The following is a 13,049-nucleotide window of genomic DNA, read 5'->3' as shown; positions in this document are numbered from 1 at the left end:
TCCTCCTCCCCCCCTCCTGGTTCAGGCCTGTCCAGGGGTCTTTTCTGTAGGAGGAGGCGCTATGAGTTGGTGAGCCCCCAAGCTTGTACTGTTACAAACAGGAACAGGGGCAGGGGTGGGGCCGGGGTAAGATGTGAAATAAGCCCCATTTGCAACGCTTCCTGGGGACCTGTAGCTGATACATTTTAAGAAAATTTGATACATAAAAAAAGAGCAATAACTAAGCCTCCCTCACGTAAAAATAAACAATTTATCGCATCAAGGCACACTGTCATGTCATAGGCCACCAATAAAGAGAGAAAGGAAACAGCAGCGCGTGAAGGCTGCGGGTGCTGCGGGCACCTGGGATGTCAAGGACACCGGGGAGCGCACCCTCGCTGGGACTCGGGAGGCGGTGGCTGTGCAGCGTCGCCGTCCACTGGAGGGCGCAGGACGCCGGCTCGCGCGCTCCTCACTCGCCCGGAATGTCCTGTCCGGGCCCCGGGCCGCGCCCACCACAGGGGGCCACGGAGGGCACCCCCGCGCCAGTGTCCAAGTAGCACGGAGAGATGCAGCCACCCTAGTGATGCTCTCCGTGGGCGCGAGGTCTCCGAGTGCTGGCTTACCTGCCCCAGAGCGGTGACACCGCAGCACTGTTCACCTCCTCTAGGTTTATTACGATATAATTGGAAAACAAGCTTTCATACATGTATGTTTGGGTAATTTCAAACGTTTCAAAACAGCAAGAAATACGGGCTCTGCCTCCATCAGGCCTGGGTCGGAGTGTCCTTTTGCCCTCCCCTCCGCGGGCAGGTTCTGCAGCCCTTGCTGCGGCTTCCCTGAGCGCGCAGGTGGGATGGGGCGCCGCAGACCCGCCAGGGCCGTTGGGTGACCGCAGGGGCCCAGGCTGGCACCCTAGGAGGCAGGGCCGCAGGGGCCCAGGCTGGCACCCTAGGAGGCAATGCAAGTGGGGGCGGGGTGCCCCGTGTTTCTGGACAGCCTGCAGATGGCGCCCCGGGAAAGGGATTGAGAGCTGCGTTCTTCAAGCTGCGTAGACTGTGCGGCAGCCGCTGCGAGGACCCCGGGGGCAGTGGGGGGGAGGGTGGGGGCGGAATTACATGCACAGGGGCCTGGGGTGCAGCGGCCCCCGTGCCGGGGAGGAGCACCAAGGGGGCGCGGGAGCGACACGTGGCCCGCCCCCCACGCGCCGGGCAGCCCCGCGACCCCCACGCGCGGCGGGGCCCTAGCCACCCCACCCTGCGGCAGGTGGGTAGTGTCGCTATGAAGAGAAAGCCTCGATTGTCCCTCTTGCAAACCGCCACACGCCAGACCTCCGCTATTGTGCTTTCTCCATAGAAATGCAAACGAGCCGCGTGCGCCGGCCGCAATCTGCTCGCGCGTCCCAGCGCCCCGCGGCGCTCGGCTGCGGGCGGGGAGGTGGGCCCGGACCCTCCGGCGCGGCGGGGTCCCGGCGCGGGGCGTGCGGCGAGGCCTCCGGGCGCGCTCCGGTCGTGCGGCGGCTGGAGGGGGCTGTGCCCCTGGGCCTTTGGCTTGCAAGCGGAAAGCCCGCGCTGGCTATTTTTACTTGAAATTCCGGTTGAAAAACAACGGTCTTACAAACTTCCAATTACAAGTAAAGAAAAAAATAGAAACGTAGTCACAAAAATACATGCAAAAAAAAAAAAAAAAAAGAAATCTTCAGTTTCCCCAAAGGTGCATTTCATAAAGTGCTGCGTCTTATTATATTAGCAAGCTAAGGTTTTTTTTTTTTAACTTTTTCCTTTTAAGGACTTGAAACAACAAAAAGGCGAGTGAAATCTGCAGGCTCCCGTCTGCCTGGTAACACGCCGACAAAAGCGGCAGATTTGAGGCATTGTCATCCCCCGCACCCCTCCCCACGTGGCCTTCTGGCACGAGCCGCGGCGGCCGCCTCATTTGCATCAGAAAGCGGGCGCCGGCCAATGGGCGCGCAGCCTCGGGCCAGCTGGCGGCGCCCGGGCTCGGCCTATATAAGGGGGCGCGGCGCGCCGGGGCGCACTCGCCAGCCGTGCGCTCCCCGCTCCTCGGCCTCCCGCCTCTCCCGCGTCCGCGCCGCTCGCTCCTTGCGTGGATACTAGCTGTTCCCGACCGCACCATGACTCTGGAGGAGATCCGAGGCCAAGACACGGTCCCCGAGAGCACCGCCAGGTGGGTCGGCGCGGGGCGCAGGACGTCTCGGCGCGCGGGGCGCCTGTGCCCGTGCGGGCTGCAGCGGGTCGGGCGGCCGCCGCGGGGGCCCGCCGGGATGGGGAGCTCGCTGGGCGGGGGCTGGGGCACCGACGGGGGTGCGTCCCCGGGGCCGGGTCACCGCAGGGGCTGGGGATCCCTGGCCGCTCCCCGCGCGCTCACGGCGCTGGCTCGTCCGCAGGATGCAGGGCGCCGGGAAAGCACTCCACGAGCTGCTGCTGTCCGCGCAGCGCCAGGGCTGCCTCACCGCCGGCGTCTATGAGTCCGCCAAAGTCCTGAATGTGTGAGTGTGGACGCGGCCCCGGTGGGGTGACCGGGGGCGGCGGCGGCGGCGGGGGCGCCCCGGGCTCGCCGCCCTGCCCTCACCGCCCCCCCCCTCCCGCGCAGGGACCCCGACAACGTGACCTTCTGCGTGCTGGCCGCCGACGCGGAGGACGAGGGCGACATCGCGCTTCAGATCCACTTCACCCTGATCCAGGCGTTCTGCTGCGAGAACGACATAGACATCGTGCGCGTGGGCGACGTGCAGAGGCTGGCGGCGATCGTGGGCGCGGGCGACGAGGCGGCCGCCCCGGGGGACCTGCACTGCATCCTCATCTCGGTGAGTGTGGCCTCGCCCCAGCGCCGCCCGCCCCGCCGCGCCGCGCCGCGCCAGCGGCCGGCCAGGCTGACCTCTGCGCCCTCCCCGCAGAACCCCAATGAGGACGCGTGGAAGGACCCCGCCTTGGAGAAGCTCAGCGTGTTCTGCGAGGAGAGCCGCAGCGTCAACGACTGGGTGCCCAGTATCACCCTCCCCGAGTGACAGCGCGGAGGGGGCCTTGGTCTGATCGACGACGTGGTGACACCGGGGCGCCTAGCGCGCGGCTGGCTCTGTGGATGCGCCCTCGGAGCGCGCGGGCCCGCAGTGCTGCGCGGAGAGCGGCGAGGAGGGCGGCCCCTGCAGGAGGGGCCCGGCGGCGGGGGCGCGGGGGCGCGGGGGCGGGCTGGCCCCCAGCCCGGGACTCCGCGAGTGTGGACTCCGCGAGTGTGGGCGGCGGCGGCCTGCCCGGGAAGGCCGGAGGCGGGCCGTGGGCCCCGGGCCGGGAAGGCCGGACCGGCCGGGCGGGCGTGACTCAGCAGCCTGCGCTCTGCGCAGGAAGGAGGGGAGAGGCCAGGCAGGCGAGGCCTGGACTCCGGACTCTGGACTCGGACAGTTACAGGAGCTCTGACCCACTGAGCGGCCTGCACCGCTGCACCAAGCGGACGGGGCGATGCTCCGGTTTCTAAAGGATTCTGCTGCTGCAGCTTTGGAGTTTTGTTTTTTAAACAATAAACTAAGTGAAACAGACTTCTTCTCTTTCTTGAGGGTAGAGGGTCCCTGTCCGAGGGGAGGCGGTGTGCAGGGCCCCAGGCGGTCCCGGAAGGCCCGGCGGGGTGACCCGGCGGGCACCTACTCCGTCCTCCCGCGGGGCTGAGTGCGCGCGGAGTGGGGGAGGGGACGCTGGCGAGAACTTGAGCCCTGCCCCCAGTTCTCTTTTTAGGGAGAGACTTTTGAACTTGCAAGACAGGAGCACGCTTGCGATAAGACATCAGCGCAGGAGCTCAAGGCTGGCCCTCCAGCCCGATAACAGCCGCCTCTGCCTCCCCTCCCCCTCCCCCTCCCCCTCCCCGGCCCGCAGCCCCCTCCCTCCCGACAGCTGCTTATCAGAACAGCTTGCAGGATGCAGGCGGCGCCCCCCTTCACAATGGGTCCTGCCTTCTGCAGCGCTGCCCTTTGTGGTCCCAGGGGATGGTGGTGGCTGGCTCTCAGGAACCTTTTCCTCTGAAAGGCGGGCGCTGACGGCAGTGTCACGGCGGTATTAATATCATGTGTGACATGATGACTGGATTTAAGTATGAGTCATCATTTTGTCACGGCTCTGTTAGAACCTTCAGAGATCTGAGCAAAAATGGGAAGACGGCGTCCACACAAAAGGGGTGAGCAATTGTGAGCGAAGCCAGCCTCTGCTGCCCGCGATTCTGAGTGTCCTCTGCCCACGGCCCAGGGAGGAGGACCCTGCGCGGTTCACAGCCCGTTCGCAGACTTACCACGGAAGCGACAGAATTTACATCTTTCCCACAAAGCCTTTCTTGAGAAACATTTAGGGGGAAGATGTCCTGAGTGAATCAAATTTTTTTTTTTTTAATTAGGCCAGCTCGTCTGGACCCCGCCTCGGTGCTTGACCGGAACCCCGGCCCCCAGGGGAATTCGCAGGGGGGCTGGCGTGCCCTTAGCAGGCTGCCGGGCAGTCCAGGGAGCCTTCTGGGCAAGGGAGGAGGTGCTGTGTTGTTTTTTCGAAGAAGAAAGTTCTACTGATTTACCAGCAGCCCCAGGTGGCTGATTCACCCTGTTGGCTCCACTTTTTAAACTCTCTCCAAATCCCGGAAGCGTTCACAGGAACACAGGACTGTGGGAGCTTAATTTTTCTTCCCAGAATGAAAGCATCCTGTTTCACATTTATCAACCCTTCACGACGTTTTCCCCTTCATGAGGAGGAGGCCCAAGGAAAGAATTCAGCTGTGTTTGTGCGCCTGGTTTCATTAATATCTTACCTGTTTGCTTCTCAGAGGCTTGAGGACTTCCTCGTCAGGGTGGGGTCCCACGGGGTGGGGGGCCACACCAGTCTGCATCCTGGCAAACGGCCATTTGCCACAGCACACTATAGTGAACACAAATGGGGCATGATTACTTTAGAATGTACCCTTCAATGAATAAATTTAGCAGAACAGAGGGCAGTGCAGGCAGGCGGACCCTCCTGCTGGCCTACTGACCCCTGTAGGACATTCAGCTGGCAGCTCCTAAGAAATGTGGCTTTCTTGGATTAGAATCTACAGCAAGGGCACCTGTTGGAAGCCCAGGGGCTAGGAGAATTTGCCAGCAAAAAAAATGCATGCTTGGACACAGTGCCAGCCCCAAAGCTGCTGGTTTGTTTGTTTGTTTGTTTCTTCCATGAAAGGGATTTTATGCAATTAAAATAAAATACTCCAGAGGACAGGTAATAAAATGCACAGTGCTTTTAGACACATTATTGCCTTCATGCTTCCAATAGCCCTCAGTGGCAAGGCATAGATAAGCTAATTATCACACGCATGGTGAAGTGATCCATATGGACCGTTGGACACAATGCCCTGTGTCTAGAAAAGTGCTAGATGGATATTAATGACAACACTCCTTAAAGGTTAATGAAGGCATTTGCTACAGATCACAGAGCTCAAAGTGGACCGGTGGATTTAGGCCCCGGGCATCTGGTTTCAGGGCCCTGCATTTGACCTACTGGGACCCACAGCCAGTCCCAGCATGCTGACTTTGCAAGGAAGCCTACTTTCACAAGATAACTTGTAAGTCGATAAAAGTTTTGTGTGTTCATCGTAGGAAAAATGTAAAATACCAAAAAAAAAAAAAAAAAAAAAAGGAAGAAGAATGAAAGAGGTAGAAGGACGGGCATGGGCCATCCCCATACGTCTGAGGGGTACACAACCCATTGTACACAAACCCACACAGCACTTTCTAAGCTGGTGTCTCCCTGCTTGTGCTGCCGCTTCTCTCCTTGGCGTCTTGTTGCGTATCCCCATGTCCCTCAGCAGCCTCCGGGACTGGGGTCTTTTCACACTGCAGCCGCATGCACCCTGAAGCAAGGTATCCAGGCACGGCACCTTCTTTCCCCTGGAAGGCCAATCTCTCCAGCCGAGGCCTCCATCCTTTCCCTGGTGGGACTGAGGCTGAATACATCTGTGAGGCTCTCGAGCGTTTACAGCCTGCGGTCCTGTGGGTTCTATGTTTTATGAAACTGTTAGGAGAAGCAGCACAGGGAACATCACTGCTCCTGTTGCTTGCAGAAAGCCACTTGAGGCAAAGGTGATAAAAAGAAATTTTCAGGGGGAGCAAACAGGTTGGCAGATAGAGTGACACTGTGGGGTCCATGAAGGGGGCAGATATTCGTTTTTGATTTTTAAAAAGTTCCACTGGGTGTTATGCTATATGTTGGCAAATTGAACTCCAATAAAAAAATAAAAAAAAAAAATAAAAAAAAATAAAAAGTTCTTGAGCTTAGATGTTGGGTCTTCTGAGCTCTGAGCTCCTGTCTTCATTTGGGTGTATCCTCCCTCCCCCAAAGGTCAAAGAGAATTATTCCTCCCCAGCCACTGCGGAGAGACTTTGGCTTCAGTTGATTGGGAGGCATGGGGGGGGGGGTTGGGAGGTTGGGGATAGGGGTGGGGAGGGCAGTGGGACATGATTCCCCACGGCGCCCAAGTCCTGCTGGTGATAGCTACATGCCTTCAATTTCTCTTTGAGGGCAGAGTTACCCTTGGTCTTTGTAAGCAGTCCTGTTTCCTGGTCTAGCTCAAGCTTTCTAGAAAATAATTGGTAGAGAATTTCACTTCTGAGAAGTGAGGTATATTCAAAGATCCCCTGAAGACCTCTCTTCCAGGTAGAGAGGTGGGCATGCCTGGCGGCATCGGCAAAGGGCCAGGATTGGATTCTGGGAGGAGGTACATGCTAGAAGCTGCCAGAAACTGCTGGAAGCTGCTAGAAGCACCTCCAGGGTTGCACCGCTCAGCCCAAAAGGCGGCAAAGATCTTCTGAGGCATGTGAGCAGGACCTGAAAGGGAAGGCCTTCAGAGCCCTGTGAGCAGGCCCTTCCTCATGGTGGGGAGGAAGGCAGTGCTCTCAGCTGCTGGGTGGGGAGACGGGCTGTTGATTCATTCCCTCATGCATTCAGCTGGTGCTTACTGTGTGGGGCACAGACTCATGCCGGGGTTCTTTCCACCTGGACTCTTGCTCCAGCAGAAAACAGGCTAACTCTGTCAGGCTGCAAATCGGAGAAGATCACAGAAAGAGTTGCTCTCTGTTGGGGAGCGAGAGGGCCTCACAAAACACTCTCTGAGCGGAGCAGCTTTATATTGGCAGGAATTCTGTAACTCTCTCAGGAGGACCTGGGACGCCCTGTGTCCCTCCCCATCCTGACCCGGGACAGGCGGCTGCCTCTGAGCAGGGCCAGCCCACCACTGGGCATCTCACCTGGAAGCCCGGCTGAGGAGGAAGCTGGCGTGTGCTGTGCCCCTCTGCGGCTTCCCAGAAGCTGGCATGTCCAGCATATCCTGCCCCCGTGCAGGTTCCTCCCAGGTGGAAGGCGGGATTCCACCTTGGTCCCCTGACCTCCACCCTCTGAGGTCACTCCCCCGAGGATGGGATTAAGGGATTCTGCAGATGCAATCAAGGTTGCTAATCAGTTGACCCCAAAACAGGGAGATGCTCTGCGTGGGCCGAGCCTAATTCCCGTGAAGCAGAGGGTTTTCTCTGATTGGTCGCAGAAGAGGAAGCCAGCCTTCCCCCCACCCCTCTCCCCTGACACCAAACGTTTGGTGTTTTTCACACCAGTTCTCCAAATATCTGATGCCAACAGGGTGTCCGACAATTCAATTCACTTCTGACCACCCAGAGGTCATAGCATCAGAACTGACAGGTGACAACTTTCCCCACTTTGGACACCAGCCACAAACAGAGTGCCCAGACTACCCCCATCTCTGCCTGGCCAAGTACAAATTCGGGGGTTCCCACGATGCCTCCCAGGTTTGATAATTGGCTGGATCGATTTACAGAGCCCAGGAAGAACAGTTTATGTAATAAATTACCAGCTTATCATGAAGGATACAACTCCAGAATAGCCAGTGAAAGAGATCCACGGCACAGGGGGGCATGGAGACCCATGGCCCCTTGGGCTCCCCTTGGGCACCCCACCCTCCTGACACCTGGGTGCGCTCACCATCCCACCAGCTCTGCAAACACAGCGAGGGAATGGACTGAATGAATCATTGGCCGTTGGTGCTGGAGCTCAATCTCCAGCTCCTCTCCTCTCCCTGGAGGTAAAAGTGGGGCTGAATGTTCCAACCTGCTAGTCACAGCTTGGTCTTTCTGGTGACAGGCCCCGTCCCAAAGTCCCAAAGCTGTGAAGGGTCCTCCAACAGCCGCATCTTCCTCCTCAATTCAGGTGTGGCCTAACGGGGTCAGTTATGGGTAACAGAGGAAGCTCTGCTCACTCCTGCCAAGAGGGATCCTACAAGCTCTGTGCCAGGAATTAGGAAACAAAGACTGAATATAATTTCCTAGTACCGTTGACCCTTTTACAACGAGGGCTTGAGCGGCCTGGGTCCGCTTCTATGAGGATCTTTTCGGGTAAACACAGGACAGTCCTGCAAATATATTTTCTCTTTGTTATGATTTTCCTAACGATGTTTTCTTTTCTCCGGCTTCCTCTATCGTAAAAATATAGCAAATAGTACAGGTAACATGCAAAATACTTGTAAATCAATCATTGTTATCTTCTGTCCGAAGTAGGCTCTTTGCGTTTCGGGGGTAAAGAGTTACACATGGATTTTTTTTTTTTTTTTTTTTTTACACATGGATTTTTGATGCAGGTGCAGAGGGTGGGTGCCCCCAATCCCTGCATCATTCAGGGTCAACTGTATACCGCAGGATGCAAGAAGTCCTGAGCTGAGAGCCAGTTCTGGCCCCCTCGCTGTCCCTTACCTTCTCCAGGGGAGTCAACACCGGAGGACCGTTGACATTTGGTTTTTACCCCATCCTCTCTCCTTACAGGAAATCTTCAAGTGCCTCTGAGTTACACATTCTCAGTGTGGGAAGTCTAGTTCATGTTTATTCCTCATTCTGCAGATGGGAAACCGGCCTGAGGCAAATGAAGGGCTGTTGCAGGTCAGCTATTGGGAGGCCCCAGCCATGTTCCAGTGCCCAGGAGACCCGCGTGCTCAAGGCTGGCCAAGGGCCGCGTGGCCCCGCACGCCTGCCCCCACAGGGGCCGGTCTGTCCCAGGCCCAGCTGATGTGCCCCATGGCGGCACCTCAGAGTCCTCCAGCAAGAAGAAAGCGGCTGGGAGCACATGGTTGAAGCCACAAGGGTCCTACCTGCCCATGACCTTTGGAGCCCGGGCTGATTGTCTGGAAATGCAGTCTTTTGGTGAAAGCCAAGCTTTTTCTTACTATTGCTTGTGGTTTCCTGTTCCTCAGAGTAGACACACAGGTCTGTCTCTCTGGCCTCTGCTTGCGGGGACAGCAGGTCAGTGACAAACGGGAAAGTCGACTGTGGTCTGCAAGTCAAGGCCTCGAGAGAAAGTCAGTTAGGGCAACATCGTCAATATGATGTAGAAGCTTTTTTGGTTTCTTTTCTTCCACCGAAGCAGGCTCTGATCCTACAACCACTGGCCATTTCTTTATCTCCAACCACGCAGTTGATGTGGTTTTACTTCCTCACCTCAAGGGGAGGTGGGATTCGCAGCTGGGTTTCATGATTCATTTTTTTTTTCAGGCTTCTAGGTTGGCCTTGGAATGAAGTCACGAGCCCCGCGGTCATGCAGCAAAGGGGTGGAATTGATTCAGCTCTTTGGCGGGGTCTGATCGGCCATCCCCAGTCTTTGTGACGGTGGCCCCGGGCCGCATTTGCATACATTCAACCTTCCCCAGATGGGAATCATTCAGGAGGAAGGTCTAATCATCCAGGAAGACCCACCGAAAACTGTTGTGCATTCAGTTTCTGCCCTGGGATTTCTGCAAATCTCGAGTGTTCTGGTTCCATAGGGGCCCCCGAGGACAACAAGGGGGAAGCCCAGCGAATGGAGCCTTGGTGTTTCGGGTCCCTCCAGGCAGCCTCGGAGCTGAGGCTCAGGCCCCCCGGGGGCCAGGGTGAGAGCTAGCTGATTTGGCCCCCAGGCCAGCCTCAACAAGGGCCCCAAGAGACTTGGTGGGGGGAACCACACTACCCCCGTAGGTGCAGCTGAGGGGCCAGAGACACATGGGGTGGAGGGCGAAACTCCACGTCTTTGCTGTAGCCAGGAGCCTTGGCCATGCAGAGCTGGTCTGTCTTGTCCTTTGCCCTGAATCTTGGTTATGTTGATGGAGAAGCAACCCCGCCCCCCACCCCAATGGGCCATTCCAGGACTTGGGGCATCCCATCCTCAGAGTTGCATGTCATGTCCAGCAGCTGGGCTCGGGTCTGGGCTGGGACCCCTGCTGGCTCCTGCTCGGGTCACAGGCCACCAGCAGCACCCACACACGTTCAACAGCAGCAGCAGCCCAGTGGTGGGAGAAAGATGGGGACGAGAGGCCCCTTTCGGAGCAGGGGATGCAGGCCCGCACCCTCATCCTGCCCGTGACTGTCATCACCCACAGGACACTGCAGCCCAGAGGACAACGTGGGAGCCTGTTGGAGAAGGGGCTTGCATGCAGAGGTTGGGGGGACCTGAGGCAGGTAGGAGTGACCTGGGGCTTTAAAAGTGGAGCCTGGGGGATCCCTGGGTGGCGCAGCGGTTTGGCGCCTGCCTTTGGCCCAGGGCGCGATCCTGGAGACCCGGGATCGAATCCCACGTCGGGCTCCCGGTGCATGGAGCCTGCTTCTCCCTCTGCCTGTGTCTCTGCCTCTCTCTCTCTCTCTCTCTCTCTCTCTCTCTGACTATCATAAATAAATAAAAAAAATAAAATAAAATAAAATAAAAGTGGAGCCTGACTCAGGCAGGTGGAGCTCAGGGCACAGCCCCAGGACTGTCATTGCCCTGGGCTGTGCTCTGAATTCGCTTCGAAGTGCCTCCCAGAGCAACCACTGGGCTTCCCCATTCAGGGCGCTGCACTCAGGAGTTCTTGGGACAGGAGAGGTTCAAGGGGCAAATCTAGGGCTGAATGGAGAGAGAGGGAGGAAGGGACAGGGCAGGGGGAGAGGTTCCCAGGCTGTCTGAAGGCAGCATCTCCCCTCCTTATGATTGGACCTGCTCTTTCTGCAGAATGTCTCTCTCCCCGTCCCTGTCTCTCTCCCCCACACCTTCTGTGCAGCTGCCCTCCCAGATCTACGACCTTGACCTTCCCTCCGTCCCACCTTCCACACCGCTGGCTGCCAGTTACCAGCCTGTGCCACTGGCATCTCCCTTGCTCTGTGGACAACCAGACTGAGTATTGCCACGGCTCCAAGGGCCCCGGGGTGGGACCCTCCTACTTTACAGGCCTCCTCCTCCCCCATGCAAGGCTCTCCTTCATACTATGGACATCTGTCCGCGAGCCTGGGGTTCCTCACAGAGAGGGACAGGGTTTCACCTGAAACACCTCGACTCGATGCGGTGCCTGGGGACATGCTCAGTAAGGACAGCACCTTGAATGCTCAACAAAAGAGGTTGAAGCAGAGCCACCCAGGCGGGGACACTCGTGTGGTGTGTGTTGTGGGACTGGCGCAGGGTGTGCCCCTTTGTCCTGCTGGTTGGCGTGATCATCATCAGCTTCCAACCCATTTGCCAAGTGCCCGTCTGGGATTGGAATCTAAGTGCTGGACAACTGGAAGATCAACACAGGTTTTTTCATCACTGGCAGAAGCACCAATTCCGTGGGGGACAGAGGACTGGAGAGGGAGCTGGAGGCGAGCCTCTGAGCTGGGAGGGAGGGTCTTGGCTCCCTTCTGTGGGAAGCTGGGGAGCAGTGCATCCCAGGGAGGGGGTGGCGGCCAGCTGTTGACGAGTACCTGTGAAGGTCAGCCTGTATGTGGGGGTTCAAGGATGGGCAGTGGGCTCTGCAGGGGTACACCCCAGCATGCCCTAGATGGCTAGGGCCTGGGCAGGCCTGACAGCAGGTATTGGAGGGAAGGCATGGCCGGGATGCCCAGATCCAGGGCTCTGGCTCCCCACGTGCCTCCCCCAGAGTAGCCTTATGGCTCTCTGCCGGCTAGCTGGAGCCCCTGACCCGCAGTAGACCCGGGAGCTGGGAGGGTAGTCCTGGGCGCGATGTTTGCAGCACATTTCAGAGCCAGGTTGAGGCAGCGAGCCGCCTGCAGCTGTATTGAGGTTATAGAACTCACTTTGCAAGAGAGACCCTGGGAAGTACAAGCTGAGGGTGTCTGTGATGCTGCTGGTGGAGGGCCTCCCCGTGGGATGTCCACAGACATTAGAAACCACCAAGAGAAACCCCACAGAGGACACCCCACCAGCTTAGTGCAGGGGGTGCTCAGTGGCTGAGTGTTAGGGCACTCGTGGTCTCAACACCCAGGACCCAGGGCACCAGACCGTGTACCAGGCCAATGCTATGCCACCCCCCTCCCCGGCTCCAGCCCTCCCAGCAGCCCCTGTTCCAGGAAGCAGAGCCCCCACTCCTGGCCCAGTCCCCGTCAGGTACCCCCCCCCTCCAATGGAGCATATGGTTTTAAATTTCCAAAAGACAAATCCCTTATCTGAAACATCTGCATAGTCTGAGCATCTGTCAGACAAACGGTGAGCTGGCTTGTGGCTGGGGCGGTGGTGACACTGGGCAGAGGGGCCACCCCCAGGTCCAAGCGACCCGCACCCCTGGGGAGCCCGCCAGCTCAGGGCGGGGGTGAGGGTGGGGGCACTGGTGCCAGCGAGGAAGGGGCTTCTAAGCGCATCTGGCCTTCTCGGCTCATGCCGGGGTCTGCCCTTTCAGGTGGGAAAATGATACAGTTTCATACAAAGATTTAGGTTTGAGTAAAAAAGTATTGATTAATAGGCTAAGTTTTAGGATGTGGAATCTGGCCGAAGGCCCAGCTGTGCTCCCCATTCCTGGCTCCACCTAGGTCTGTGTCTGCAGGGCGGCTGGTACGCTCCCGGGAGGGCATGGCCTGGGCTTCTCCTTGGATTTGGCCCAGGGAGGGGTGTGGGGAGAGAGATTTCTTCCCTCTCCCTCTTGCTGTGGGGCCCTGTCCCTGATGGCCCCTTCTCCCCCGCACCCCTGCCAGGACCCCCTCCCCACTGTGGTATGGGGTACTTCCTGTGGTCTGAGGTCCTACCTCCTCCCTTGGCCCTGCAGCCCCTGGGCTCAGGCCACCT

General features: G+C 58.2%; 1 protein-coding gene across 1 annotated transcript; it reads left to right on the top strand.

Annotated features, from left to right (window-relative positions):
* Positions 1-2,006: 2,006 nt before the first annotated feature.
* Positions 2,007-3,532, top strand: GADD45G (growth arrest and DNA damage inducible gamma). Its single transcript, XM_038525621.1, has 4 exons — positions 2,007-2,166; positions 2,387-2,488; positions 2,593-2,806; positions 2,897-3,532. The coding sequence occupies exons 1-4, from the start codon at positions 2,114-2,116 to the stop codon at positions 3,005-3,007; spliced, it is 480 nt and encodes a 159-aa protein (XP_038381549.1). The 5' UTR covers positions 2,007-2,113; the 3' UTR covers positions 3,008-3,532.
* Positions 3,533-13,049: the final 9,517 nt, after the last annotated feature.

The sequence above is a fragment of the Canis lupus genome, chromosome 1 (assembly GCF_011100685.1).
Source record: "Canis lupus familiaris isolate Mischka breed German Shepherd chromosome 1, alternate assembly UU_Cfam_GSD_1.0, whole genome shotgun sequence".
Classification (NCBI taxonomy): domain Eukaryota; kingdom Metazoa; phylum Chordata; class Mammalia; order Carnivora; family Canidae; genus Canis; species Canis lupus.
This window is presented reverse-complemented; position numbering and strand designations above follow the sequence as displayed.

Bases quoted from the DNA above. Each gene is read 5' to 3' on its own strand.
- GADD45G (XM_038525621.1), top strand. From the start codon at position 2,114: ATGACTCTGGAGGAGATCCGAGGCCAAGACACGGTCCCCGAGAGCACC. The intron at 2,489-2,592 runs GTGAGTGTGGAC...CCTCCCGCGCAG, and splicing joins TCCGCCAAAGTCCTGAATGT to GGACCCCGACAACGTGACCT. The intron at 2,807-2,896 runs GTGAGTGTGGCC...CCCTCCCCGCAG, and splicing joins TGCACTGCATCCTCATCTCG to AACCCCAATGAGGACGCGTG.